Here is a 25,452-nt window from a genome sequence, read left to right as displayed (position 1 = left end):
ATGAATGCTGCATAAATTGTATATCTCTAAGGGTCCTTCTTGCCTAATAAATAGAGGACACAATGAAAAACATCATAAAGGCTTTTTCCTGAGTGCTATTTTTAGTCGTACCTTGTATGATACATGATGAACTTGGAATATATGTAATGGAGGAGAAGCATTTTGAAATCGAAAAATGGTAACAAATTGGTTTTAAGAACAAGGGATCTTTAACTTAGCTTTTAAGTGGTCTGTCTTTACAGTGCAATACAATGCCAGGTAAAGATAACCTTAGCTCATTTTGAATGGTGGCTTGTTTCTGCCTGTGCAGTAGTGTTGCTTGGATATATTAGGATCTCAAAAAGAGCATATTTGTCTTGGTGCAGTACTAAATGTGATAATTTAGCACTGAGCCTGAAGCAAGCTTTTCTCAAACAGTTGAGGCATTGCTGTGTTATTCCTGAAATTCTTTGTAAATACTTGCAGACTCAAGCCTTTTAGAAAGCAGGACAGGAGAAATTAATGTCCCTCAAACTGGATTACTAGGTATTTATAATTCTGAAGGAAGTGCCATCTATCCCCATTTCTTTGCATGTCTTTAACATATGTTTTTAACATTAATGTCTTAGAGAGAAAATCTGGTTACATAGGCAGTCTGTTCAATAGCAGGTTTAATCTTTTCCTCTCAAAAAAAACAAAAGAAGGCTTTATTAGACAATTCCTGAGTTTTGCCACAAACCTTGAGGAACTTGAGAGAAACCTACTCTGACTGATGACTGCCTCCTGGAATTAATGTTTCTTCAGATGTATTTCATATGAGAAGTTTTCACAAGTGCATGCTAAAAAAATGGGGTTTGTCACAAACCCCTGGGAAGTGTCTATTCCTGATAAGGGAACTTTATTGATGAAGTCATAAATACCAATTTGGAAATAAATTAAATGCATTTAGTTAATTTATTCCTATTTTTTAAATAATTTTGAATGCCAGAATCTATAAGTGTTGCCCTGCTTTTGAAAATGTGCCCCCAAGTTCCTCAGCTATCCATGTGAAGGGCTTGGAGTATTTTTGCATTTTATTGCTGTAGTGGCAAATGGTTGCTCATGGAACACAGAAAAGCAGAGTATGGTGCTTCTGAAATGTCCTTTTTGGTTATTTACCCTTAAAGTGTTTTTCAGATATTGCTGCTTTTCCAGATAGTGTTAACATTTTAGAAGATGTCTCTGGAGACGTTCGAACTCCAGACAAACTAATTGACGGAGTAAATGACACAACTGATGGCAGACATATGTGGCTTGCACCAGTTCTTCCTGGTTTGGTATATTTTCTCTTTTCATTCTATTTTACTGATGTGCATAGATGTAGCTAGAAGCAGAAAGGAAAGGGGAAGCATACATAATTTTAAAGTGAATTTGATACTAGTAAATGATGCTAAATCACTGCCTTTTGGAAGAAGTTCTTTTTATTCCAGTTTCTTTCTCTTCACTGCACAGATAGCAGCAGTACAGATTGCTCAGGTTTGTAATCTTCTTCTGTCTCCATGGTGCAACAGCAGAATTTCCAAGACTAGCATAGATGTTTTTTCAGTTAGTACGATAAAAGATACTGACAAAGGAATTTAATATGCATATTAATATGCATAAACACCTTTCAAACAGGAGTGGACTGGGACATTAAATTTATTTTTACAATAAGCAATGAATGTTATTCCAGCAGTAAGAAATTTTTAAATCTCATTATCTGTATTGAATTCAAACTCATAAATTAGAGATGACAGTATTTCATGTCCTAGGGCCCGAAGCGATTCAGCCCTTTTAGAAGCCTTAGGTTTAAAATATGGGGTATCAAATGTCTAGACAGGAAAAGTAGATAAACTTAGATGAGTTCCGACCTGTTTTGGGAGAGGACATTTTTATGGGCCTGTTATGGACATAGTTTATATGTATTAATTTCTTAGAAGAGGATGCATTTCAGAAGTAGCAAAAAGTAAACCTGACACGTGATATGTTGTAGCTTACTGTGCTGGAAAAATCCTTACTCTGTACGTTACAGTTATTAATTAGAATATTAAAAGCAAAGAATTAAGTCAGTTTCAGAAATAATTCATACAACATCATATGTTGTAATGCAGTGGGTATAATTAAGATAAAGCCTTTAAGTGTACTTGGGAATGCTGACCACTTGCATTTCTTGGGAAAATGGAAGCTCTGTGAAATGCTTGAAGCTCCTACTGTGTAGGTCCCACAGCTTGAATCCTGGTAATTAATTTGATGCAATGCTCAGATGTCCATTTAGCATCATGATTGAATGATTTGACAGCAGTCTGAGTTTGCTCATGTCCTTATAAAAGACATGCTTGCAGAGGCTGTTTCATTGTGGTAAAAAAGGAGAGTAACAGTACCTGGAGTTGTAGCACAGATGCATGCACAGTTTTGTGTTGTTGTGTCTGACACCAAAGTACTGTAGAAGAACATAAGATATCAGCCTTAAAAGGGTAAATTGATAAAGTGTGATATACAGAAGGGAAGAGTAAGCAATTTAATGACACTTCCAGTGCTTAAGCTGTAGCAAATTTTACCTTTTCAAGATCCACATAGTACTTTTCTTTTTTCCATCTTCCATGGTTGTGCAGCCAGGAAGTGCAAGTGGATTTAGCAGTCAGTCTATTCGTGATCATCCTCTGTAGCTGGGATGCTGATCCAAGGCTTGTGTATGCTTACATCCTCATTGCTAGGCTGCTTTGAAACATGCTGGTTGCCTAGAAAACTGAATTAACTCCTTGCTATATTGGAAGGTTTGAAAGCTTTAAGGGAATTTTATATTATAGCTTTTCTTTTCCTTTCTGAATATCTTCTCCTTTCTAATTCTAAAAATGTTTTTGTCTTTTGCAAATTTATTACTAATGTAAATACAATTTGAATTCTTTGTTTCCCTGTTATTGATAGTAATTTTATTTGTTTCAATATATTTTCCATCAAATTTGTCATTTGCTGTGAGACTGACAATTGCAATTGGAGACTGTGCCCAAATTGTCTTCTGGAAAATTACAGATATAAACATTTCTATTGATCACATTTACCTTTCTTTAGTTAAAAAAATGCATAATGATTTAACACAACTAATAATATCTTCTCCAGTGCATCAAATGATTAAAGCTTCACAGGATACTGGAGATGAAGCTTAAGATATACTGGCCTAAATTTGATATAGTAGCTTATAAAAGGAGTAGCGTAGAATTAACTGTAATAGGCAAGATTGGTTTCCTACAGCCTAATCTTTGGTCTTAACATTTTGACATTAATGTCACTGAATGTAAAATGAACAATATTCGAAGCAATAATTGTTCAGCAAGCAGCTGGAGAATGGTCTCTGCACTCCTGTTAGTGTTTCTCACACAAAAACAGCAAAATTTCTGCAAGAGCTTTCAAAGCCAGGGGATGTAAGCAAAATTTGAGTCTTGCGAATAGAAAGGTGAATTCCATTCATATGTGGTGGAATGGAATGGAGTGGAATTGAATGAAATAGAATGGAATGGACTGGACCAGACCAGACTAGACTAGGATGACTCTAGCTTGTCTTATCCGGAGGCACATGTCTGTATTTGGTTGATGTGTTTCTCTACCCCTTCTCTAACTGACTAGCAGTCCAGGATGACAAACTCAGGTGCAGATGTCATTTTCTGATGAGTTACGTGTACATTTGAAAGGGCAGCTCTGGGGTAGGGGCATCTGTGAATTATCAACAGAGTTGATAGCTGAACATAAATCCTTAGAACCAGTTATCTGTCCTCTAGCTAGATCTCTTTAAATGTGGAGCTCTTTATTCAACATGCATGAGAATTGCATTTCTTTGGGGAATTTGTGTGGTTAAATATAAATTAATTCTCTATTACAGGTGAATAGGGTATATGTCATTTTTGATGTACCTACTACTGTGTCGATGATCAAGTTATGGAACTATGCCAAAACACCTCAGAGAGGCGTGAGAGAATTTGGTGTAAGTAATTTTTGTATGTGTTTTGTATGTTCTGGTGAGTCATCTTGCTTGATTTCTGTACTTATTTTCACAGTTTACTGAAGTGTGATTCCATATAATCTCAAAGGATGGGCTTCATCTTGTTTAACTATGCATTTAGTATTGAAATGACTAATCTATGCCAGTCATCTGTCCTCCCTTTCTTGTCCAGGGAAGGAACACTTTATCTGATTTTTTTTTTTTCTTAGATAATTGTCTTAAGATTGTAGACTGTAGAGCAGGCCTGGAAGACTAGCTTAAGCTACAAATCCAAGTTTTAGACAGCTGAAGTGAGGTGGGATTCATTAATTCCTAGATTTAAGAGTGATTCACTCCAGTTAATAGAACAGCAATTATGTAAAACATGAAATACATTTTTAATTATCTACTTGAAAGCTGCATTAGAAACATCACTGAGAAGACAAAAAACTTGGAGGAAAAAAAAACCCAACATCAAAACCCAGCAGCGAATAGAGAGAAATGGAAGTTTTAAGGAACAAAAGCTAAACTAATCATAGAATCAAAGAATGTTGGGGTTAGAATGACCCAACTTGTGAGAGAAACAGGGCAGAATGACTTCTAGTTAAGTGATAGAGACAACTGCTGAAAGCAATGCCTAATTTTCAGATGGTTGGTTTGTTTGTTTCTTAATTATCTTTAGCTTCTGGTGGATGACTTGCTAGTCTACAATGGGATTCTGGATATGGTGAACCATGTAGTATCAGGCATCCTACCAACCTGTGATCCAGTGGTCCCGTATCATACCATTCTCTTTACAGATGATGAGAAGATTTGTCATCAGGAGAAGAGAACCGTTATTAGGTATGTGAGTGGATCTTGACTGGGAGAAAGAATCTTGTTTTCAAAAGATCTTTTAATGTGACTAGTATCAGCAATATGCATATTGCTATAGAAAATTCCCTCCCAAAGCATACTCTGCCTCACTTAATGAGAAAAAAACAATAGCTTTTTTAGGTACTAGGACCAAATTACCAGCTTTATTTGCAGGCATTTTTAGCATTTACTGGGAATTGTGTGTCATATATACATATGTTTTCATTGAAGCCTGTAGTAATAATCACAAAAGGAAAAAGTTAGTCTTCCTTAGAGAAAAAATAGTAAATCCCAATGATATCACATGGAAGAAAAAAATGTTAAAGAAAAGGAATCAAACATCAAAAGTAAAGAAAAGAAAATCCTCTGATTTGGCACAGGTACTAATTAAGGAACCAGAATTCTCCTTTTATAAACATTCTAAAATAATTAACTTCTTAAATGAGAAATGAATTGCATTCAGAGGAATGACATTTTGAAACCACTAAGCATCTCACAGAAAATATGATGAAATGCAGTGAAAAACACACTTATACTTAGAAGGTCAGGATTGATAGGGTCTAAAAACCAGTCCCTAGCAAAGAAAATGAAGATTGAAAGAATATTTTAAATGCGATTGAAAAATGAAAAATTGAAAGCTTATAGAAATGAGCACTTATACATTACACAGCTAACGAATAGAATGTCTTGCATGTATATCACTTGAATGAAGGGCAAGTTTTGCATTCAGAAATGGCACATGATTCATTCAGAAGAGTATTCAAATATTTAAAAGTAAGTAGAAGGGACATAAACTGTCCTGATTAAGAACAGAAGTTCACATTTGCCTATGGGGTTTGTTTTCCTGTGTTTCTCTAAAGCATTGGTTGTTGGCCATTGGTACTGTCAGATATTGAAATAAATTATTATTGTTTGTATGTATTGTGTTAGATTCATGTTTTTGTACAAGTGGCTGTGTTGCCATGGTAAATTTTGGAGGTAGACAGTTTTTCAAGTGAAAAAGTTACAGAAACGAAAATGTCTTAAGGAAATATAAACACGAGAATTTTTTTTCAGTGGGATATAGGAAGAAGGAGGAGAAATGAACCTTGACTTTCTTCAGTTTAATATCTTTCTAGGAATAAAGTTATTTTACTGGAAGCAGAGAAGCACCAGCTGTAATCACAGATCTTTTTCACACAACTTCCTTTCCATATATTTGTAAGACCTATATCCTTTGCTTTAGTTTTAAGAGGGGCATACTTTTGGTGTCACACAAACTGATCTGGTTTCCAATCAAGAACATGCTGAGTCTGTTCTCTTCTAGATTTCTGTGCAGAAGCTTTCTTGGTCTTCCTTTTTAGCCTGGTTTTGCTATTTTATTTTCCTCTTTTTCACCTACTAGCCTACTAAAATATAGGTACGTAAGTGAGAGAAAACAAATCCCATGCTACACGTTGGAGAATATCTCTCCATTTTGAAAATGCTCTTGAGCTTCTGTGTGTTGTTACCTCTAATTTTGGCCTATTCTCTCTCACATGTTACTGTTCAATATTTTATGAACCCCGAACTGGAGTCTGATATTATCACCCATTGTGTCTGTTCTGATTTACTTCAGGATTGGTTCCCCTCTTTCACTCTGGCAGTTTGAGGGACATTTTTCTCCAAAAATAAAAACCTGTTTTGTGCAGTATTTGTAAAGAGAAGAAAAATACATTTATTTTTTTTCCAAAAGCATGGATGTTTTGTGTTTGTCTGTAGGAGAGCAAGATGTTATTAGTGATGTTTTCTTTAATTTCAATTCAGCTCACTTTTTTTTTTTCCTGCAAGTTGTTTAATTTCATTTAACTCTGAATTTACTACTTCTTTCCCCAAAAGAAATTATTCACATTTTGCAGCAGCCTGCAAACAAAACCTGTCACCCTGAATGGATTTTGTTAAGTTCAGGAAATTTTCAGATAATGCTATATCAACATTACAGAACAGTGTTAAGTTCCATATAGGGATTTTTATACCGTCTTTGAACAGCACTGATTTAAAATCTCTCTTTTTGGTTAAGGTAGTTCCAGCTGTGTAGGCAGGCATGAAAACTGTGGAGTGAATATGGTATTTCTATTTGAATGTGTGCCTGAACGAATGCCACTAATTAAAACTGGCAAGAAATCAATCCTTCAGGTGGCTGCAAGCAGAGAATGCCTTTCCTTTCTAGACAGTCTCACATAATGTGGCTGTGCTTCATAGCTTTGTTCAGCCTCTAGGACTTAAATAACTTATTTGGTAACCTTTTGCATAACTCTCATAACTTCTCATAATGTTGATTATTTTGGCTATTGTACTGATTTTAATCTTTCCAGCAATCATGTGGGAGATCAGGATGTACGAATGATGAATGAAAATGAGATTGTTACAAACAGCAAAAAGAAGCAGGCTGTGGCTGATCCAGGTTAGTTCTGTCTTCTACAGTTTTCTTCTCACTTTCTACAGAGACAGTATAGGTAGTGAACATTGTTATAGACCTAAACTGGGAAAAGATGGGAGACTTACACCTATTTTATATAATTAGCTCTACTTTTTCTGCTATAGAAAGGCAAACCAGGAATGTCATACTCCAGTGGATTTTTATTCTATATCAGAAAGTGGACAATATAAATCAAAGACGTACGTGGCATATAGTCATAATGTATACTAACACATACACAGAAGTCCTCAGAAAAGAAACTGCCTGAAGATAAACCTGGTGTCAGTTGTACAGCTTTATAGAGAGCTTTTGGAATAATAGGCTCATTGCATCCTCACTGGCCTTTTGAGCAGCTTTAGAGATGATGCATGTGTGTCTTAGAATCAGCTGCTTATTGCTCCTCAAGCAAATCCAAAATTGTAAGTGTAACAAGGGGTAAAACATGTTGACTTTATTCCTCCCACTGTCTTTCTGGTTGGTCTTTTCTCTTACAAAGTGATAATTAAAAAGACAACCTCTTTTTTCATGAAGAGAAAGAGTAGATTGTATTTATAGTCTGAAGAGTCCCAGTCATTCATTGTAAATTACTCAGAAAAGCTCCTTAAATACATTGCAAATTCTCAGCCAAGCTGGTATATTCATGATTGGTTTTCTCTCCTGAACATGACACTTTCTCCAATTAGTTCCTCTAGAAAGTGTTACAGAAATTATTTGATGGTTTTTCATAACAGCTCTGTAGGAGAAGGATTTGAAATGCCATTGCCTGTGCAAATATGGTTTCAAAGTTGTTAGTATATTAGCACTAGCTGTGTCAAAAGTATTTTGAACATCTCTGTGCCTGTTGTAATGACATCCTGGGTTCCAGTGCAAACATAGCTTATGTCCAGTAGTGAACAGGTGTCGTTGCCATGGCCATCACATCTGTTGTCCAAACATTAAGTACACAGAATGCCTCCGAAGTCAGCAGCTGAGGACTGTCTGTTGCCATCTGCCTCACATCTCCTCTGTAGAACTTGCTTATATCAGCCACAGATGGCCGGGTTTGTGGAATTGTGGAATGATTTCTGGAATGATTTGGGTTGGAGGAGAACTCAGAGGTGGTCCCCTCCTGTGGGACGCCCTAACCTCCTACTCAGAACAGTGTCAACATTGAATTCAGACCAGATTCCCCAGGAAAGTGGTTCCACAGGACTGAAAAAATTGGCAACGCTCACTGTCAATGTAAGAAACATTACTGAGAAGAGTAGGTTAGCTTTTCTTCTGAGATGGAAAGAGAAATGGACATGTTTCTTCCTCATTTTAGTCTGTGGTTTCACTGTTAATACAGGTACAGTCTTAAAACAGCACTTTATTTTCCTTAACAGCTTTGCGTCCAAAAACCTGCATATGTGAGAAAGGACTGCAGAGGAGGAAAAGATAACACGGGATTGTGATTGGAAGGTCCTGAATGCATCCAGCCCTAAATAACTGCAATCTACATCTCCAAGATATGCGTCATCCAAATATAAGATTTTCCATGTCTGCCAGTGCTGAACCACCTCCTGTCTTATGAGAAGAAGGTTTATTTGCTACAGGACATTTACTTTAGTAATGAAATTTAAAGCATGAATTCATTTTTCTGTTTTGTTGTTTTTTTTTTTTTTAAATGGTCATTACCTGCCTGATTTTCTCCACCCCCCTGCTCTATTCTTCTATTTTGCCTGAATTTGGTTATATGAACAAGGAGGCCATACCTCTGTGCTGCACCAACCAGTTGTGTTGCCAGCAACCTACCATCAGTTTTGGGAAACAGTAAATGCATTTTAACTAGCAGAAGGTAAGGAGGGAACTGCATTTTTAAAAACAAACTACTCTGCATATGTAGTCGTTTAAACAAAACCTTTAACCAAATAATTATGCTGCAGGATTTGTAACTATGCAAATGTATTTTTTCACAGAACATTTCTCAGTTGTGATAACCTGTAAATCTCTTCCATAAAAGATTATTCCTTTCTCATTTAGAACTCGCTCATTGTTTCCAGAGAGAACTGAAATCTGAAGTCAATATATGCTTTTAGACATGAAGCAGAGATATACTTCTGCGACATCTGATGTAGAATCAAAATGTGCTGCTTCCCTTTCTGTACTAAGTCATGAGTGCAATATCTTGGGTATTTGCTTATATAAAGCATGCTTCTTAACTGTTGTTGGCTAGGCTGAAAAGACACAAGATAGCAATGCACTTCCCAGATTTCTCTGTATTGATGGAGCAACAAAATATATTTTGTACTAAATACAAAATACTTTGTTTAAAGGCTTTTCCCAAACTGGAGTCACAAAAGAGCCCTCTGTTGTTCAGAGATCTCCCCTGGTGTGTTTACCAGTGTAGCTCTACCAAGAACCAAGTTTTAATTTTTGCTCCACATCAGATACTCTTTACATGCAACTCCACAATGAAAAAAGAGGAGGATCTGAAAGGAGGTTTATTGGTAGGGATTAGAACAGTTTCAAATGTGTGCATTTGGAAGAGGAGAGGCTATTGCAAGGTTTTTAAGACTTAAGGCACAATCACATTGTCATATAGGCAACCTCTACGTGAGATGAGTCCTGTCACATTGTTTGTTCTGCTGAACAAATTGCACTGAATTTGAAGAGAAATTAAATCTGTTGTGTTCCCTGACACAGAATAGCATCCTTCTTATTGATCAGAAAAGGTATGAGGAGGAGAGGACTTTCTATGCTCATCTGTCTTCTCTGTATCTGTCTGGAGCATCTCAGATCCTATGCAGTGGACTAATGATTTTTCAACCGTAATCCTTTGAGGTAAATCCAAGTTTTGTAAATTATTGCAGAATACTTGGTCAAGCTCAGATGCTTCACAGTTCTCTCTGTTGTGGTTTAACCCCAGCTGGCAACTAAATACTACACAGCCCCTCGCTCACCCCTTCCCCAGTGGGATGGGGAGGAGAATCAGAAAAAGTTAAAATTCATGGGTTGAGCTAAGAACAGATAATAATTAACATAATGTATAATGTTAATACTAATAATGAAATAACAAAAAGATGTAAAACAAACAAAAAATCCAACAAACAGCAGTGATGCACAACACAATTGCTCAGTACCCACTGAGTGATACCCAGCCTGTCACTGAGCAGCAGTCAGCCTCTTCCAGACAACTTTCCCCAGTTTATATCCTGAGCATGACATTCTATGGTATGGAATATTCCTTTGGCTAGTTCAGATCAGCTGTCCTGGCTGTGCCCCTCCTCACTGGCAGAGCACAAGCGATTGAGAAGTCCTTGATCAGGAGAAGCACTACTGAGCAACAACTAAAATGTCAGTGTGTTATCAGCATTGTTCTCATCCTAAATCTAAACCATAGCACTGCACCAGCTATGAGGAAGAAAATCATCTCTGTCCCAGCTGAAACCAGGACACTATCATCTTTCTCTGCCACCTGCTCTTCCCTGCTTAGTTGGTAGCTGCAGCCAGTTTTCACACTTTTTGCCTCTGGAAATCTGTACCTAGTATAGCTGGTCTGGCACCTAGAATACTGGTTTGTACCTTCTGCCAGCCTCTCCTAGCAGCTCTCTTTACCCATTCAAGAGATTCCCCACAATTGCCACACTGTTGAAAGACCATGAAAGTCTTTAAAGTATTTCCAAATGTTGCTAAGTTGTGGGACAGCCTCCCCTGCTGCTCTGTCTGAAAGAAGGGTTTGCCAGCTGCTGTCTGCTTTGGAATGACATATGCCAGTGAGGCAAGGCCTAATGCAGTCCATAATTCCAGTCAGTCATATATAGAAAGTAGCATAACGTTTAGAAAATACTTCATTAATCTTTGTAGGGTAGATGTCAACGTTTGCCCTCCTAATTGGAGCTGAAATGCAATGACCTTTCATATAACCAAAGATAACTCATTGTCCTAGTCAGCCCTATGTATTCAGAGTTACTTGACTTAATTTCCACAGTGAATCAGGGTTAAAAAACCAAAAAAAACATTTTATTACATTTTTCACCATTTTTTAGCTAGCTGGTCACAAGTCAGTCGTGTCAGTCTAGGATTTACAGGAGGGAAAAGAGAAAGAGTAAACACGCAATCATGGAAATCCCCACGGAACACTTCAGTCAATGTCAGGCACAGTTTCAGCAAGAGTAATTCAGCAAGAATGTGCTCAGTAACATCATCTGACATTGTCAAAAGCACGACAAAGGACAGAGAAGGATTAATATGAAATCTTGCTGAAGCCTGTGATGTAAATTATTAAACTTTCACCCAGTTCCAATTTCTGGGCCACTCAAAAACCTTCATGTCTTGGTTGCTCACCTTTACCTGTAGTGACTTGCTTTAAAGGGGTTGGATCAAGATAACACAAATTAATTTGTCCCACAATGACACTGAGAAGGGCAGGGATAAAGAAATAATCTGGGAGGGAGTACGTGTCATGCTGCCTCTTCTGTGATCTCTAAAAAGATACCAGTCTTCACAGATACCAGTCTAAAAAGATATCATTCTTCACAGCATAATCTGAAAACCAGGATGCCTGGGAAGACCTGCGACTTCTCTTTTCAATTTCTGCTTTTTTGTGGTTTAATACAGCAGAATTTAAACAGCGAGAAGCACCTTTCTGTGGACAAGGGAACAAGCAGTGATGCAACGATAGTGTAAAAGGCAGGATAGAAGACATGAAGTTTGAGTATTACTGAGTCAGGAGACTCATCCTCATTTTGGAGGATGAACCTGTAAGAGCTACACAATAAACTCTTCCAGGTTCATCCTGTAAGATGTAAGATATACTTGTATAGCAGGTAACACACTGGAACAGGCAAAGATGGGACTCGCTGACAGTGATAATGTGAGGATGTGAACAATGCGTAAGGGAGCCTGAATGAGCACTGGGACCAATCCCAGTTCCAGTGCCATGGGCTCTTATTTCTATGGGGCCCTCATTTCTAGGGGTGCAGGTGCTGCACATCTGCCTGACGGATTATTGTCCATTCAAAAATACTCAGTCTGGAGATGTGCACTGACTGACATTGTCTCCTCTGAAGAGCAGCAGGAGAAGCAGAGGGAAGAATAACACACTGGAAAAATGTTTGCTTCCATTTGGGTGCTGAGGTCCTGGTGTTCAGAGCACAAGGATGGTTCCTGGCTCAGTGGTCTCTCTGCCCATTTCTGTGACTATTTGCTTGTTTGCTGAGAAATGACTTACAGCCCCTGTGAGACACAAACATCCCTTTATCACACAGCTTCTATCACCCTAATGGAATTCTGTCAGCTGAGGATAAAATGTGGACTAAGAAAGCAATTACCGAGTGAATCTCCTAGCTGCAGGGAGAACTGAGAGATGGGGACAGTGCCCACCTGGAGTAATTTCCTGTCCGACTGGCCTCTAAATCTTGCTGGGAAGAGATCCATTTTCCACCCTTGTCTAATAGCATCAGCTCCCATCACCCTGGCTCAGGACCCTGTGAAGTGCTGCAGTGTTGTATTCTAGGCATAAAAGGAAACAATTGCAACTTGTGTCTTACTGACCTAGGAATTACTGGAAAATGTGAGAATAAGGCTACAGACCTTCTGTCTGATGGCTTTCTAGTGTTTGCTTTCTTAGCTCTTGGTTGATGGACAGAACTGACCACCCTAATTATCAGCAGGGTTGAAGCTTCCCAGCCTGGACTATTGCTTCCAACACTTCATGGTCCTCCACCCATAGCTCACTGCTCTGGCTCTAATTAGGAAAGGAAAGCCACCACTTACGATCTGCTAGCAGCCTTCCCCAGGTGTGCTGTTTATTTCTGGAAGGGTCCAATTATACAGGGAGACCACAGTGAAATCCTAACTTTAGCTTTTAACTCTCTCAAAGGTCTCTTTGTTGGGATTAAAATCAAATTGACTTAGTGTGCATCTTTGCTGTATTGCTCATGGGACTTCCAAAAATGTCAGAATGTACAGATTTTGTGGAGATTTTCCTAGAGGATGTGCATTCTGGGGAACCATAAACCTAAGGACATATAGCAGACAGATCCATTGTTTCAGAGCTCTGTTGCTTGTGTTCCTTAGTTTATCTGAACGTAACTGGAAAAAAAAGTTTTTGGCAGTTCATCAAGCTGGGCTAAGCATGTCAAGGTGAATGCTGAAGAATGCTAAAGGAACTTAGAAATAGCCAAGTCTCCATCTTCTTGGCAAAGAAGGCAGTTGCTACCTGAAACTCTTCTGGCCCTGGAGGAGGCAGGGGGTGGGTGCAGTGCTAAGAAGAAGTTGTAGATCTGGACACTGCATATCAGAGCTATTGTAAAGGCCAGAAGGAGCCTTGTACTCACCTGCTGCCTCCTGAGAATGTGAGGCCAGCTGAGGGTCATGGACTGAACTGATCTCCAAACCATGTCCCAGTCAGTATGGCTGGAGCTGAAACAGATGTTGGTCAAAGGCTTGGATGGAAATTAAGCATTGTAGGCATAAAGGGTAGGGAAATGCAGAAGAAGCAGCTATGGCTGTGAAGGTTTCTCAGGGAAATGACTCTTCACCCAAAGGGAGCACTGTACTTGGGGGAGGAGATGGGCCCTGTGTTAAAGGTTATGAACTGGGAGCAGTTGAGCCCTTTCATCTTTTCCATTAAGATTTCTTTTCTGCCAGACGGCAGCATAAGGTGGCTGCCAGAAAAGACATTTCTGTCTATAACAAGCTGGGGAAAGAACTTTTCATCTTGAGCAAGAGAGAGCTTTCATCTTCCATCAAAGGGGCGAGGACTGAGGCAGCACCGTCGCATCGGCTTTACAGGATGCACAGAGTGGTTGGCAGGAAAATGAGTCAGCAGGCCCAGCGAGCTGAGCTGGGACACTGGGGACTGTCAACCTGCCTGCTTACAAGTGAGGCTCAGCAAGTGTGAAACACTGATGGGGCTGTGCCTGTTGTTATTCATGGCTCTGTGCTCCCATTCATCAAAGGTGTCTGTGGCTGCTTTCTGTGATTGTGTGTACACTTTTTGGTTTTTACCTTACTAAAGTCAGACCAGGTTACACAGAGGGCTTCATCCAGTTTGGCCTGGAAAACCTCTAGGGCTGGAGGCTGCACGACCTCTCTGTGCAATCTGTTTTAATACTTCAGTGTCTGAATAGGGAGAAAGTTTTTCCTTTGACACATAATAATCTATACTTCTCCCTCCTGATTAAATGCCTAGATCAGTGTGGATAAGACTTTTGGCATTGCAGAAAGGTCATCTCTGCTGTCGTCATCTAGCTGTATAATAATAATAAATTTGGTCTCCCAATGATCAGTTCAGATTTGCAGATTAGCAGAAGTCTCATGATCTGCCTCTTTCCTGGTCTGCTGGAGGCACTGCTAAAAATAGAGTAAGTAGGAAAGCTACCTGAAATGCTATAAGCCTAAACAGAGGTAAAAACTAATCTACAGTGAATGTTGGTTCTGGCTTGTTTCCAAAGGAATGTTTTTGGATGGCTTGCTAGATATTGGAAGTTGTTTCGTAAGGATTAACTGGTGAACAGATGAATCAAACTGACATTTCCATTACCAACAGGAGATCTGTCTGTGGCCAGAGTTCATGGAGAAGGATGTGGGATAATAGTAAGACTTTTTATTATGTTTAACATTGTCAGAGAAATGAAATAGATCCTATTATTCATCTCTCTGGGATGGTCATGTATCTGAATATTAACACAAAATGGGAGATCTGATCAAACCCAACTGACCCAGCACGACACTGGTATACAATTTCATCACTCTCTTTGTGGCATTGAGAAAATATATTCTTTCCAGTAAATGTGCAAGAAGCTAAGATCTGCGTTTCTCAGGGGAGTACTTGGGTAAATCAGTGTGTGTTCCATCCTTATGCATTTCATCTCAAGTCCTTTGGGATCCCCCCAGTGCCACTTTTTCCTGGGACAGTAGCATTAAGGCCCAAGGGAGATTTGCACCTTGGTCATCTGCTTGTGGTTTGGGAATGAGGGTTGGGGGATGACTTCTTGGACACTCGTCTGCCTGTCAAACTGCAGTGGGAGGAGAGGTCCATGGGGGAGGGCTCATAGTGAAAGAGGAACCACTTGTAGAAGGATATGGATATAAGAAATAGAAAAGGGTCTCCAGAAGCAGTTTCGCCTTGGGAAACAAATATTGTAGATTTAATGTGAAAATTAAGTCAAGTTGAGCAGGAGTGTGCAAAGAGGAGCTAGGTATATAAATGTATAGAGAACACATCATAAGAAGGAGGCATTTGGGTAGGAAGAGTTGAGAAGAGATTCATGGTAATTAATGGTCCTGCCCAAACTCCTATGACTCAGATTTCAGTATAGATGGTGCTGATAATTAATCTAAAGTAGTTGACAGGTGCCTATAACTAGCTCTGCTATATTTTAAGTCGTAAACCAGAAGGGCTGGTGGACTTGTTTTGCAGCAAGTGTTCACATTATGCAGAGATATTATTATTAACAGTATGAACGGGTAAGCATGAGCTCATAAAATGTATGATTCAGTGACTGATTTTGACTGCAATTATGCATTAGAGATATTAACGAGAAGTCTGAAAAATGGATTGGCAATGCATGTAGATGTAACCACGGTAAAGCAGCCTCCAAAACAGTGCCACAGAAACTTTGCCATTTATCTTTGTTCTCCACTGATGCAGATGTGAATAGCCTGTGGAGAGCTCCTGTCCAGATGATCTCCCAGCACTGTGCTTCTGGGGGAAGGAAACTCCCCACATTTTCCCATGGTGGATCTGGTCTGCAAGTGATTCCAGTGCAGGTTGTTTGTATGGCTTCTCTTTTTTTTTTCTGGGATGTGTGTGTTGCCAGCTGTTTGTTGTATTGCAGTAGCTTAGTTTTTGCAGCACATATTTTATTATTCAGTTTCTTTTAGTTGAATGCTGTCTGATCAGAGGGGTTGGACCAGCTGACCTCCAGAGGCTCTTTCCAGCCTAAACTATTTAGCAATTCTATGACCAGTATGGATCAGGACCCTCTGTTTAACATAACTTATCTGCTGTAGACTGTTCTGCCAACTGAAGCCTACAGAGCCACAGCGTGGTGGATATTAAAAGGCTGCTTATTTAATGCAATCAGTCAGTACAAACTATAGATCACCTGAGGCTGGAAAAAGTATTCATGTCCTCATACTTCTGACTAGACATCTGCTCCTAGAGATGACACAAAGGAAGACAACCTGTGCTGTGGCTCTTGGGTCCTCAGGTTACATGCAGAGATGAATATGTAACAGACTGTGCGTGTTACTTGAATAAGTGTAATACTAATGAGTCTCTGTGTTTGGGTATGACTGGAGAATAGCAAATGTAATGCCTGTAGTTAAGAAAGAAAAAAATCATTTGATCTGCTATGGGGTCTTCAGACTGGAAAATCCATGTTCAGGGAAAAAAATAAGAGTTATATATTTGAATGGTGTATAGATGGAATGCAGCATGGATTTATAGACTAATTTTTCACTATGTGTCTGATTGCATTCTCTCTCTGTCTCTATATAAGGGATGGTGATAACATTTTGGAGAGAAGGCTTATTCAGGCTAAGGGGCAACACAGGCACAGTGCAAATCAGCATGGATTGTCCAAGAAGAACAATTGCTGAATCTTTTTAACTATCAGAATAATGTAATTGCCTTTCTGTCTGAATACCAGGCAGCAAGACCTAATGTCTTAAGACAGAGCATGCTTGTAACAGGATGCATTTCTGGCAAGTGCAGGGTGCTGAAAGTGAAAGCAAAAAAATTCCTTTCAGGCCCGTGTTGTCTTACTTCTGTTATGCTGACTCAGTTCTCTTACTCTCCAAGGAGAAGGGCTCTTTCTGCTGGTGTAGGCGTTCAGCCCTTATCCTCCTGTTGTGTTAGGAGTGGGTGACTGCTGAAAAAATAGGCTGTGCACAGAAAAGCTCTTCAGAACTGTGGGAAGACAGCTGTGCTGCTCTCCCTAGCAGAGCTAGGTAAGCAAAGCTAGCAAGGAAAGCTAAGCCTTGTAAAAGGATGAAAGGACTTGGGAATGCACAGGAATACAAACAAAAAGCTCTCAGGGAAATTGGTAGAAAATTAGTGGATTTTTCTCCCTGTAGAAAAATCAGAGAAGTGACTCAAGTATTGGAGGTGGTCACAGAGGTGCAGACAGTAACTGCAGGTGTAGTAACTGGAGAGCAAACAGTATTTACAGAGGCAGAGCTGCCTTCAAGGTATGGATGCAGAAAAGAAGGAAGCAAGGAGTCTAAAGGACAAATGTCATGGGTATGCCCTGTTCTTTTTTTTTCACAGATTCCCTGCAGCCGATCAGTTGGGCTGCTGTGGCAGGTAAGGCACTGGGGACAGTCTGTAGGACTCAGAAGTTGGAGATAACCTAATAATAATGTTGGGAAGACTGGCCAACTCCACTTGGATATAAATAACCTGGAAGCTCCACTGGAATAGCTAAAAGGCAGAACAACCAGGGTGAAAGACCTAATGCACATCTCTAAAATGGGCGGAAGTGATCCATACCACAACTGATCCAGAAAAAAGATGACACTGAAACCTGAAAGGGACTCATTGCTTGATGATGCAATGCTAATAAAAATAATTCATATATCTGTGCAGGACCTTATTACTAGATGACATGAGGAGGACAAGGCTAAAAGAAATAATCTGAGCATATTGTCTGGCCTCATGAACATGAGCTGCCACAGAGCCTGTTCTCACAGGAACAGCTGTCAGATTTTACAGACAGACAGGGCAAGCAATGGAAATTATGAAGATTGATATTGCATTTTCCCTAGTTCTTTGCCCGATGAGGATTATAGTGAGCTCTGAAGAGAGACCTCTGAGAGCTGGGGTCTGGTCTGTCATATAAAACCAAGTCTGGAGCAGCAGTACCTGTGTGAGTTCTGTGAGAGGAGGGCCAGCCTATTTCCACCCGTCTGAACCAAAGGGAGGGATGCATTTTCCTACAAATGAAAGAACTATGAAAGCAGGACATTAATGCTTGCAAGACGCGGTGCTTTTGTGAGACACAAACATCTCCTCCATGGTGCATGGAGCCTTCCAGACCATTTGTTGCAATCCACCCTGGTGCTCACTGGCGTGTGTGATTTGCTCTGAGGTGACACTGCATCTCCAGCAGCTCTATCCCTCCTCACCCTTGTGCCCAGCTGCGAAGGGAGCTGGCAGGCTGGGGAGAGCATCCTTTACCTTTCCCTTCCTTTTGTACTGTGACTGCCCCAAGGGTGTATGCTGTGCACAACTGTGTGTTTTGCTGTATGTCATGGTTTAAGCCCAGCCAGTAACTCAGACCCATGCAGCTGCTTGCTCACTCCCCCCTTTTTTCTTCCCCACTCCTGGAGGGATGGGGAGGAGAATCAAAAGAATGTGAATCCCACGGGTTGAGATAAGAACAGCCCAGTAACTAAGGTGTAACGCAAATCACTGCTGCTACCACCAATAACAATAATGGTAAGGGAAATAACAAGAGAAGAGAATACAACCACTCACCACCCACCAACCGATACCCAGCCCAACCAGGGCAGCGATCTAGCCCTTCTGTGTAACTGCCCCCAGTTTATATACTGGGCATGATGTGCTATGGTATGGAATACCCCTTTGGCTAATTTGGGTCAGGTGTCCTGTCTCTGCTTCCTCCCAGCTTCCCCTCCTCCCTGGCAGAGCTTGAGACTCACAAAGTCCTTGGTCAGAGTAAACATTACTGAGCAACAACTAAAAACATTGGTGTTATCAGCACCGTTCCCAGGCTGAAAGTCAAAACCACAGCACTTCACCAGCTACTAAGAAGGAGAAAAATGACTGCTACTGCTGAACCCAGGACACTGTAGCTACCTGGTAATGTGCAGGATGTGGCTGTGCATCTTTAGCTGTAGTTGGTACAGAAAGGCTACATGGGCAAAGTGCTGTGCCTGTGTCTGCACATTGGAGCATAAGTAAAATAAATTGCTAATAGTAAAGAGCTTAAAAAACTGTATATGTAAGCCCAGTAGAGAACAGTATAGGTACATCATGCTGAAAGACAGGTAGGATCTCTCATACAAATGTCAGAACATCCTTATACAGAAGGTACAGAGCATGTCCTTGGAGTGTCCTGTCTCCAATGATGTCTGGAGCTGTGGTGACACAAGGAATGAGCTGCTTTTATTTTTTTTTCTATTTTTTTTTTTTTTTACCTCCTCCTTCCTGTCATTTTTGGAATAAGCTTAATTATTTGATTTTATCTCAGCAGAGGGAAAGGTAGGCTGAACTCGCAGGTTACTTTTTGCTCACCTTGCTATTCTCAGTAGACTGGCAGGGAGCAGCAGCAGTGTGCAGGGTGGACATGTTCTGGGTTTTGATGTACCTGTCACATTGAGACCAGGGGTGTGATTGCTTCCAAGAAGTGTCAATGACTGTCTGAAATGGGTGGGGATCCAATAGGGTAGGGAAGCAGCATCTTCCATTGGTAGTGAGCAAAATGGCACAAGGACATCTCTCCAACCCTCCACTCTCACCTGATCTTTACAAAATGAGCTGCAAGGCTTGTGAGCAAAACCTGATGGACAAACTATGGTTCATCCATTGCACTTTGCTGGTCCCAGACAGAGAGGAAGGCGCTCCAGGGTGTTCGCAATGGCCCAGCCGTTCAGCACCATTGTCACAGGAATGCACAGCTGGTCTGTCAAATCACTTGGTAGAGGCTGGGAGAGATGAAGGTCACAGATTTTTACCTGTATCACCGGTGGGTTGGTGATTTAGGGGCATGTTGCACGCTGTTATGCCCCAGGCCCCAGTTACCCGGAATGGAGACTTGCATGGGTGCGCTACTACCCCTGACCTCTGTGCCTGGTGCTCTTCCCATGTAACCCAGGATGCAGCTGGGCAGAGGAGGGTGGTTTGCTGCATTCCCAGGTCACATCCCAGTGCGTATCCAAGTTATGATTATTGGTTGATGTGCAAAGCATTGTGAGACAAACAAAAAACCCAACCCAAAACAGAACACCACCCCCACCCCCCCCCCCAACCTAAAACAAAACAACCCAGGCACAATTTTCTAACAAGTAATGTCATTTAATGAATGATATACTCTAGAAAATAGAAACTACCCAGATGCTGGTTTGTTGGTCTGTTTGGGGCTGGGAGAATGCCCTTGCGTGGACATATAATGCCTTCTCTGGATCTTTTTGTCAGCATTTGTAGTTGCTGGAAACAAGGAAACGTCCATATATTGAAAAAGACACTAAGGGGCATTTTTTTCTCTAGAATGTCAGAAGTATGCAGAATGCCTTCCCACCCTGTCTCACTGGGCAAGTGGCATGAAGGGCTCAGAGCTCACCAGTATCTTTAGAGATGCTTTATACCTAGTAGGGATAGACTCAACCAATGGTACCTACCACAGTTAATCCTCTAAAATCATTGGACACTTCTCACTTTCCAGAACATGTTGGGGGTTCTGGTGTTATTGCAGTTCTTTCTGGGTGCTTTTCTGCATGTGTTGTGTCTCCTCCCTCAAGGTCTGGCTGCTAATTCCAGGGAATATGCTCCTCAGAATGTCACAGTACACTGTGTACAGCTCTGGGTCTATTTGGGGCTTGGGCAGAGATCGGGAGTTGCAGGCCTGTTCAGTGACCGAGTGCTGTAGCAAGTAGACATCACTGAAGAGCACAGTTAGGATCTTGTGTGCAGCCTTGTAAGGGTCATCCTCAAACTGCACCATTGCCTTGAGCTCTGTCAGGGTATAGCCATTGTAACGCTTGCTGTCTTCAGCCAAGGGCTGCACAGTCTCACCAATGTGTCTCACTTTCCACTTCAGGCATTTCAATTCTTCTTTTACATCCTCTAGTTCTTCCTCCATGGCTTGGAATTCCTTCATGGTTACAAATGTCCTGCCAAGGAAAGAAGTGGCAGACACAGTGTGGAGTTCAGAAGCTCAGAGGGGTGAAATCCACCCAGCTTGCCCAGGGTTGGAATCACAGAGCCTGAGGTTTGGGAAGGGAGATACTGGCTATGTCACTGAGTACCATCCCCAGCTCTTATCTGTCAGGCTTCATAGACACAGCAGAGTTTCTCTCTGCTAGCATAGGGAGACATGTGCTTTCTCATCTGGAAGGAAATGAGGCACCTTAAAACTGTGTCCTGCTGGAAGAACTGAGATTGACAGTCTGGCCCAGGAATGGTCTGTAATCAGGGCTGGAGAGCTAAATGGATGTATGGAAAATACGGTATTTTGCTTCTTAGGTAACAGGGTTTAGTGAGAGCACAGGGTAGTTACTTGATAAAAAGCCACTGGGAGCATCTAAGTTATAAAGGATATTTAATTTTTTCTGTGAGGGGCTTTTAATGACCCTAAACCATTTTGAGTCATTGGAGGACTTAAACCTGTGTATGGTCTGGATACATACCTTTCATGACCAGGATCTTCCAGATCTGATTCAAAACCCTTTCCTGTATTCTTTAATCCAGTTTTAGAATAGCCAGGAGACTGGGAACTATCTTCAGGAGTCATTGCTGGAGGCCTTGTGCTTTTCCTTGTTGGGGTCAGTGTGTGATCTGATGCTGAAGCTTGTACGTTTTGTGCTGTGTGAGGACAAAAGGTATAGAAGGAAGCTGCATTGATCCCTGGACTGACTGGAGAAGAGTCAGAGTATTGCTGTGGCTTGGCTGAGCTGGGTGTTACACTGAGCCTGGGGCTGGCTGGGCAAGATGCTGGAATAGTCCTTGCTCCAAGTGGGCTGGGACACGATATTGCTAAATGTTTATCTCTTTGCTCAAATGGCTGAGGGTTTGGTGATTCTCCTGGGGCCAATCTAGTGATGGAGGCAATGTCCAGCAGGGTTTGATCCTGAACCATGGAGATCTGGCTGGTTGGTTCTGATGAAAGTGAAGAGCTGCTTGATGTGTCACTGGAAGAGTTTGACGTAGCGAATGGGGGAATTTTCTGAGCATTATGGTCACTCCTGTTCCTCTGCGTGCTAGTGACATTTAGAGCTGGGTGTTGTGAAGCCCTAAAGAAAGACAAACACACACTTTGTCCTCTGGACTGGGCTGAAGGTTTGTAAGACAATTTTAGGCCTATTTTTGGGACAATTTTAAGCCTGTTTCCCACATTTCCCCATAGGCTGCTTTGCTTCTCATGCCTGTATAAAACCCTCTGCTTCTCATGAACAAGAAAAAAGTGCTTGAGAATAAGGCACATAAATTTCAGTCCAGTTCCTCCCTGGTGCCATCTAAGCAGCTATCATCAGTGTGATAATCACAGGCACATCAGTGTTCTTCCCAAAAGTCATACAGCTCTGCAAGAACTGAGGATTTGGTGCTGGGGAGAGACACAAAAGAGAAGAAGACTACTGACATATTGACTGTGATAAATTCCAGTAAGAACGCAAAAGAATCAAACCTGGCTTGCAGGTTGCCACAACACCTGCCCTTGATAACTCCTGAAAAGTATGAAGACCTGCCTTCACTTTGGACCCATATACTTCAGTCTCCTGGTAGCTCTGCACGTTCATCCGATGAATTAGGAGATGAATAAACAGGCAAGATAAAAACAGAAGGGCAGCACAGGCTGACATCAGTGTTCCTGTGGTGACATTGTAGGACATTTCTTTTCTATAGCTTAATATGTAAAGGACTTTTCTTCCCCTCCCTCCCCAAGCTCTAGACTGTGTACAGGCAGAGGATATACCAATGTTTTTTTTAATATGGCTAAATTTTACTTAGTTTGGCAAGACTGATGGCAAGACAGGAATATGTACCTCTGGAGACTGGAATTGTACTCATGGGTATCGAATGCAGCTAGAAATGCCTTGACCTTGAAGGGGAACACAAACATACCCACTGCAGATCATGATTCAGGATTTCTAACAGCCAAAGACCATGACAAACTTTTGTAGCAATAGCAGTGGCCAACTGAGTCTTCCTGTGCACCTGGTATATTTGTATTTCTCTTGTGGTGGAAGACAGCAGAAAATCCTGGTCTGCATGGCATATATGAGATCCAGTGCATGAAGTCCTGTCCTGTTAGTACCAGTGGCTTAAATTAGCTACCTTTTCACTTCTTCAGCTCCTTGCACCTTTCTCAATATTGGATGCAATTAAACACTGGATTTTTAAGGTCCTAAAGAGTATGTCTCACACCTATTGGCTTCAATAGGGTTAATTAAGGCCTTTGCTAGATCACAGCATAATTATCAGGTTTAAATCAAATTTAGATATTTGCTAATTGGAAAAGTAGACAGTAACAGAGCTACTGCATAAAAACAGAGCCAAAAGAAGCATTAAATAACTTATATAAAAGGCAGGAGAGAAAAGAAGGAATACACAAGTCAGAGGGAGCATCCTTCACCTTAAGTGCATTGCTTTCGTAAACTGGCTGAACTGGAGTGGGAGACAAGAATTTCCAACTAGATATAAGGAAAAGCTTTTTCATCCTGAGGGTGTTCACTGGGACAGAGGTCAAGAGATGTATTGGGATCTCCATCCTTAGAGGTATTCAGGAATTAGCTGGACAAGGAACTAAGCATCCTGATTCAGCCTGGTCTAAGTGACGTGCTGTGAGCAAGAGGCCCTGTCCACCCATGTTATTCTGTGATTCAGTGATTCCACCTAACTTACTTGCCTTCAGTTTCCCTTTCTCCTTTCCCTTTTCTCCGCTTTGAGTTCCACCTCACCATCCTTCTCTTCCATTGAAGCCTCTGGACTGTCTGCTTCCATACTAAGTTTATAGTACCTGTTGCAGAAAAGTCCCTCATAAATAAAAAGCTTTTTAAAGGAAAAATGGTGTTACTTGCAGCCCTCTGGCTTGGATGGATTGCTACCCTTTCATTGCATTAGTTGGAGTCAGTAGTCAGTGGAAGAGCAGGCTGTGCAAGCGAGGGTAGCCTGGAGCTGGGCATCTGTGTTGTGTTGCCTTTGTAAATTGAGTTGCTGGCTCTCAGTCTCTCCAAGCGCAAGGAATGATGGCTTGTAGTGTGCTTTGTCATGCTGTGGAGGTGTTCAGAAAGCTGGAATTTGGCACAGGTGAATCTGGTTGTTCATTTATTGCCAGAGAGATTCAGAAGCCTGGTAAACTTGTGAGGATCAAAAGCCGGAGCTTCTGGTCCAAGGACTGCATCCCCATGCCCCAAGGAGCAGGCAGATGGAAGGAGAGCTGTCTGTTGGTGCATAGGCTACTCTGGGACTGAGGAGTGGAAAAGTGGGATCTTCCAGCACAAAGGACACAAAATTGCTGGTTACTTAAATCAGAGCTGAACTGCAGTCATTCCTTAATCTTCACTACAAAATCCCACATTCAGGAAATACTTTTTGCTGTAGCAAGGTGTAAGAAACCTACTCTGATGAGTAAAGCCCATTTTAAGGCAATTAAAATAAAAATGCATATTGTAACTTTGTTTTTTTTTTGTTAAAAACATATATATTTATCCTCAAATATCTCACAGTGTAAAACTATCTGAACATTAACTCAGCTAATACCTGCCTACATTCTGGGAGGGGTAATATAATATGCACAGTAACTGAAGGGCTTCTTTTGTGCATATACAATCAGAAATATTCCATGTCTTTAGCAGTGTTGGACCCAGTTGGCTTTTTTGGGGTTTTGGCATTTTTGTGTTTGTTTGTTCTGTGTTTGGGTTTGTTGGTTTGGTTTGTTTTTTTTTCATAAATCCAGGATTAGCTGTAGGAGATGGGACATTTATTGAAAGATGCGATTTAAGAGTGACAGAGAACATGTTTCGTAACTAATCTCACTGAAATTTATATAAAATACATTTCCAATTCACCTGTGCACTGGAGGAAACAGAAGAGTATTGTAAACTAACACTGTATTTTGCTTTCCTTTTCCACCCGCTAATTTTCACTGTCTGCAGTGCTCAACATGGGACTGCATTTACTTTTATCCTCATGCTGATCGCAGAAGCAGAGGAGCTGGTTGCTTAAGGAGTAATCTGAAGCTTGTAAACATGAAATGTCAGTCTGGATTTTAGCAGAGATAAATGAGGACAGAGCTGAGACCTGTAACTTTGGACTTCCCTAGTGGACAAGGGGTTGCCTGAAGACAGGAATGAAACTCCCTTTGCTTTCAATATAGCAAGGCTGGATCTCAGATCTGTACCCATGATGCTCCATCAGGGGTGATTTTTTCCACCTGTTTCTATGTAGTGAATCACTATGAACTGAATAAATTACAGGAAGAATTGCGAGACCTGGAGTTGAAATCGATGCTGACATGAAACAGGAAGATGATTGCAGCTG

General features: G+C 40.9%; 2 protein-coding genes across 12 annotated transcripts in view; one reads left to right on the top strand and one right to left on the bottom strand.

Annotated features, from left to right (window-relative positions):
* KATNIP (katanin interacting protein) overlaps positions 1–9,265 on the top strand; it is a 60,328-nt gene extending 51,063 nt beyond the window's left edge. For 6 of the 7 annotated variants that reach the window (XM_062639451.1, XM_062639449.1, XM_062639448.1 and 3 more), the window contains 5 exons: positions 1,156–1,295; positions 3,872–3,973; positions 4,653–4,813; positions 7,159–7,247; positions 8,627–9,265. In XM_062639451.1, the coding sequence (XP_062495435.1) occupies positions 1,156–1,295; positions 3,872–3,973; positions 4,653–4,813; positions 7,159–7,247; positions 8,627–8,682 (548 nt within the window). In that variant the 3' untranslated portion in view covers positions 8,683–9,265. The remainder of the gene's footprint in view (positions 1–1,155; positions 1,296–3,871; positions 3,974–4,652; positions 4,814–7,158; positions 7,248–8,626) is intronic. The other variant, XR_009968664.1, reaches the window with a different exon arrangement.
* A 10,985-nt stretch (positions 9,266–20,250) lies between these two features.
* Positions 20,251–25,452, bottom strand: part of GSG1L (GSG1 like) — a 56,673-nt gene continuing 51,471 nt past the window's right edge. For 3 of the 5 annotated variants that reach the window (XM_062639471.1, XM_062639467.1, XM_062639470.1), the window contains one exon: positions 22,049–22,205. In XM_062639471.1, coding sequence (XP_062495455.1) covers positions 22,183–22,205 — 23 coding nt within the window. In that variant the 3' untranslated portion in view covers positions 22,049–22,182. Of the gene's footprint in view, positions 21,304–21,602; positions 22,206–25,452 lie in introns of those variants that run through there. The other 2 variants (XM_062639465.1, XM_062639466.1) reach the window with 2 other exon arrangements.

The sequence above is a fragment of the Pezoporus occidentalis genome, unplaced genomic scaffold, assembly GCF_034315485.1.
Source record: "Pezoporus occidentalis ecotype Australia unplaced genomic scaffold, CSIRO_AGI_Poc_V1 ctg60, whole genome shotgun sequence".
Classification (NCBI taxonomy): domain Eukaryota; kingdom Metazoa; phylum Chordata; class Aves; order Psittaciformes; family Psittacidae; genus Pezoporus; species Pezoporus occidentalis.
This window is presented reverse-complemented; position numbering and strand designations above follow the sequence as displayed.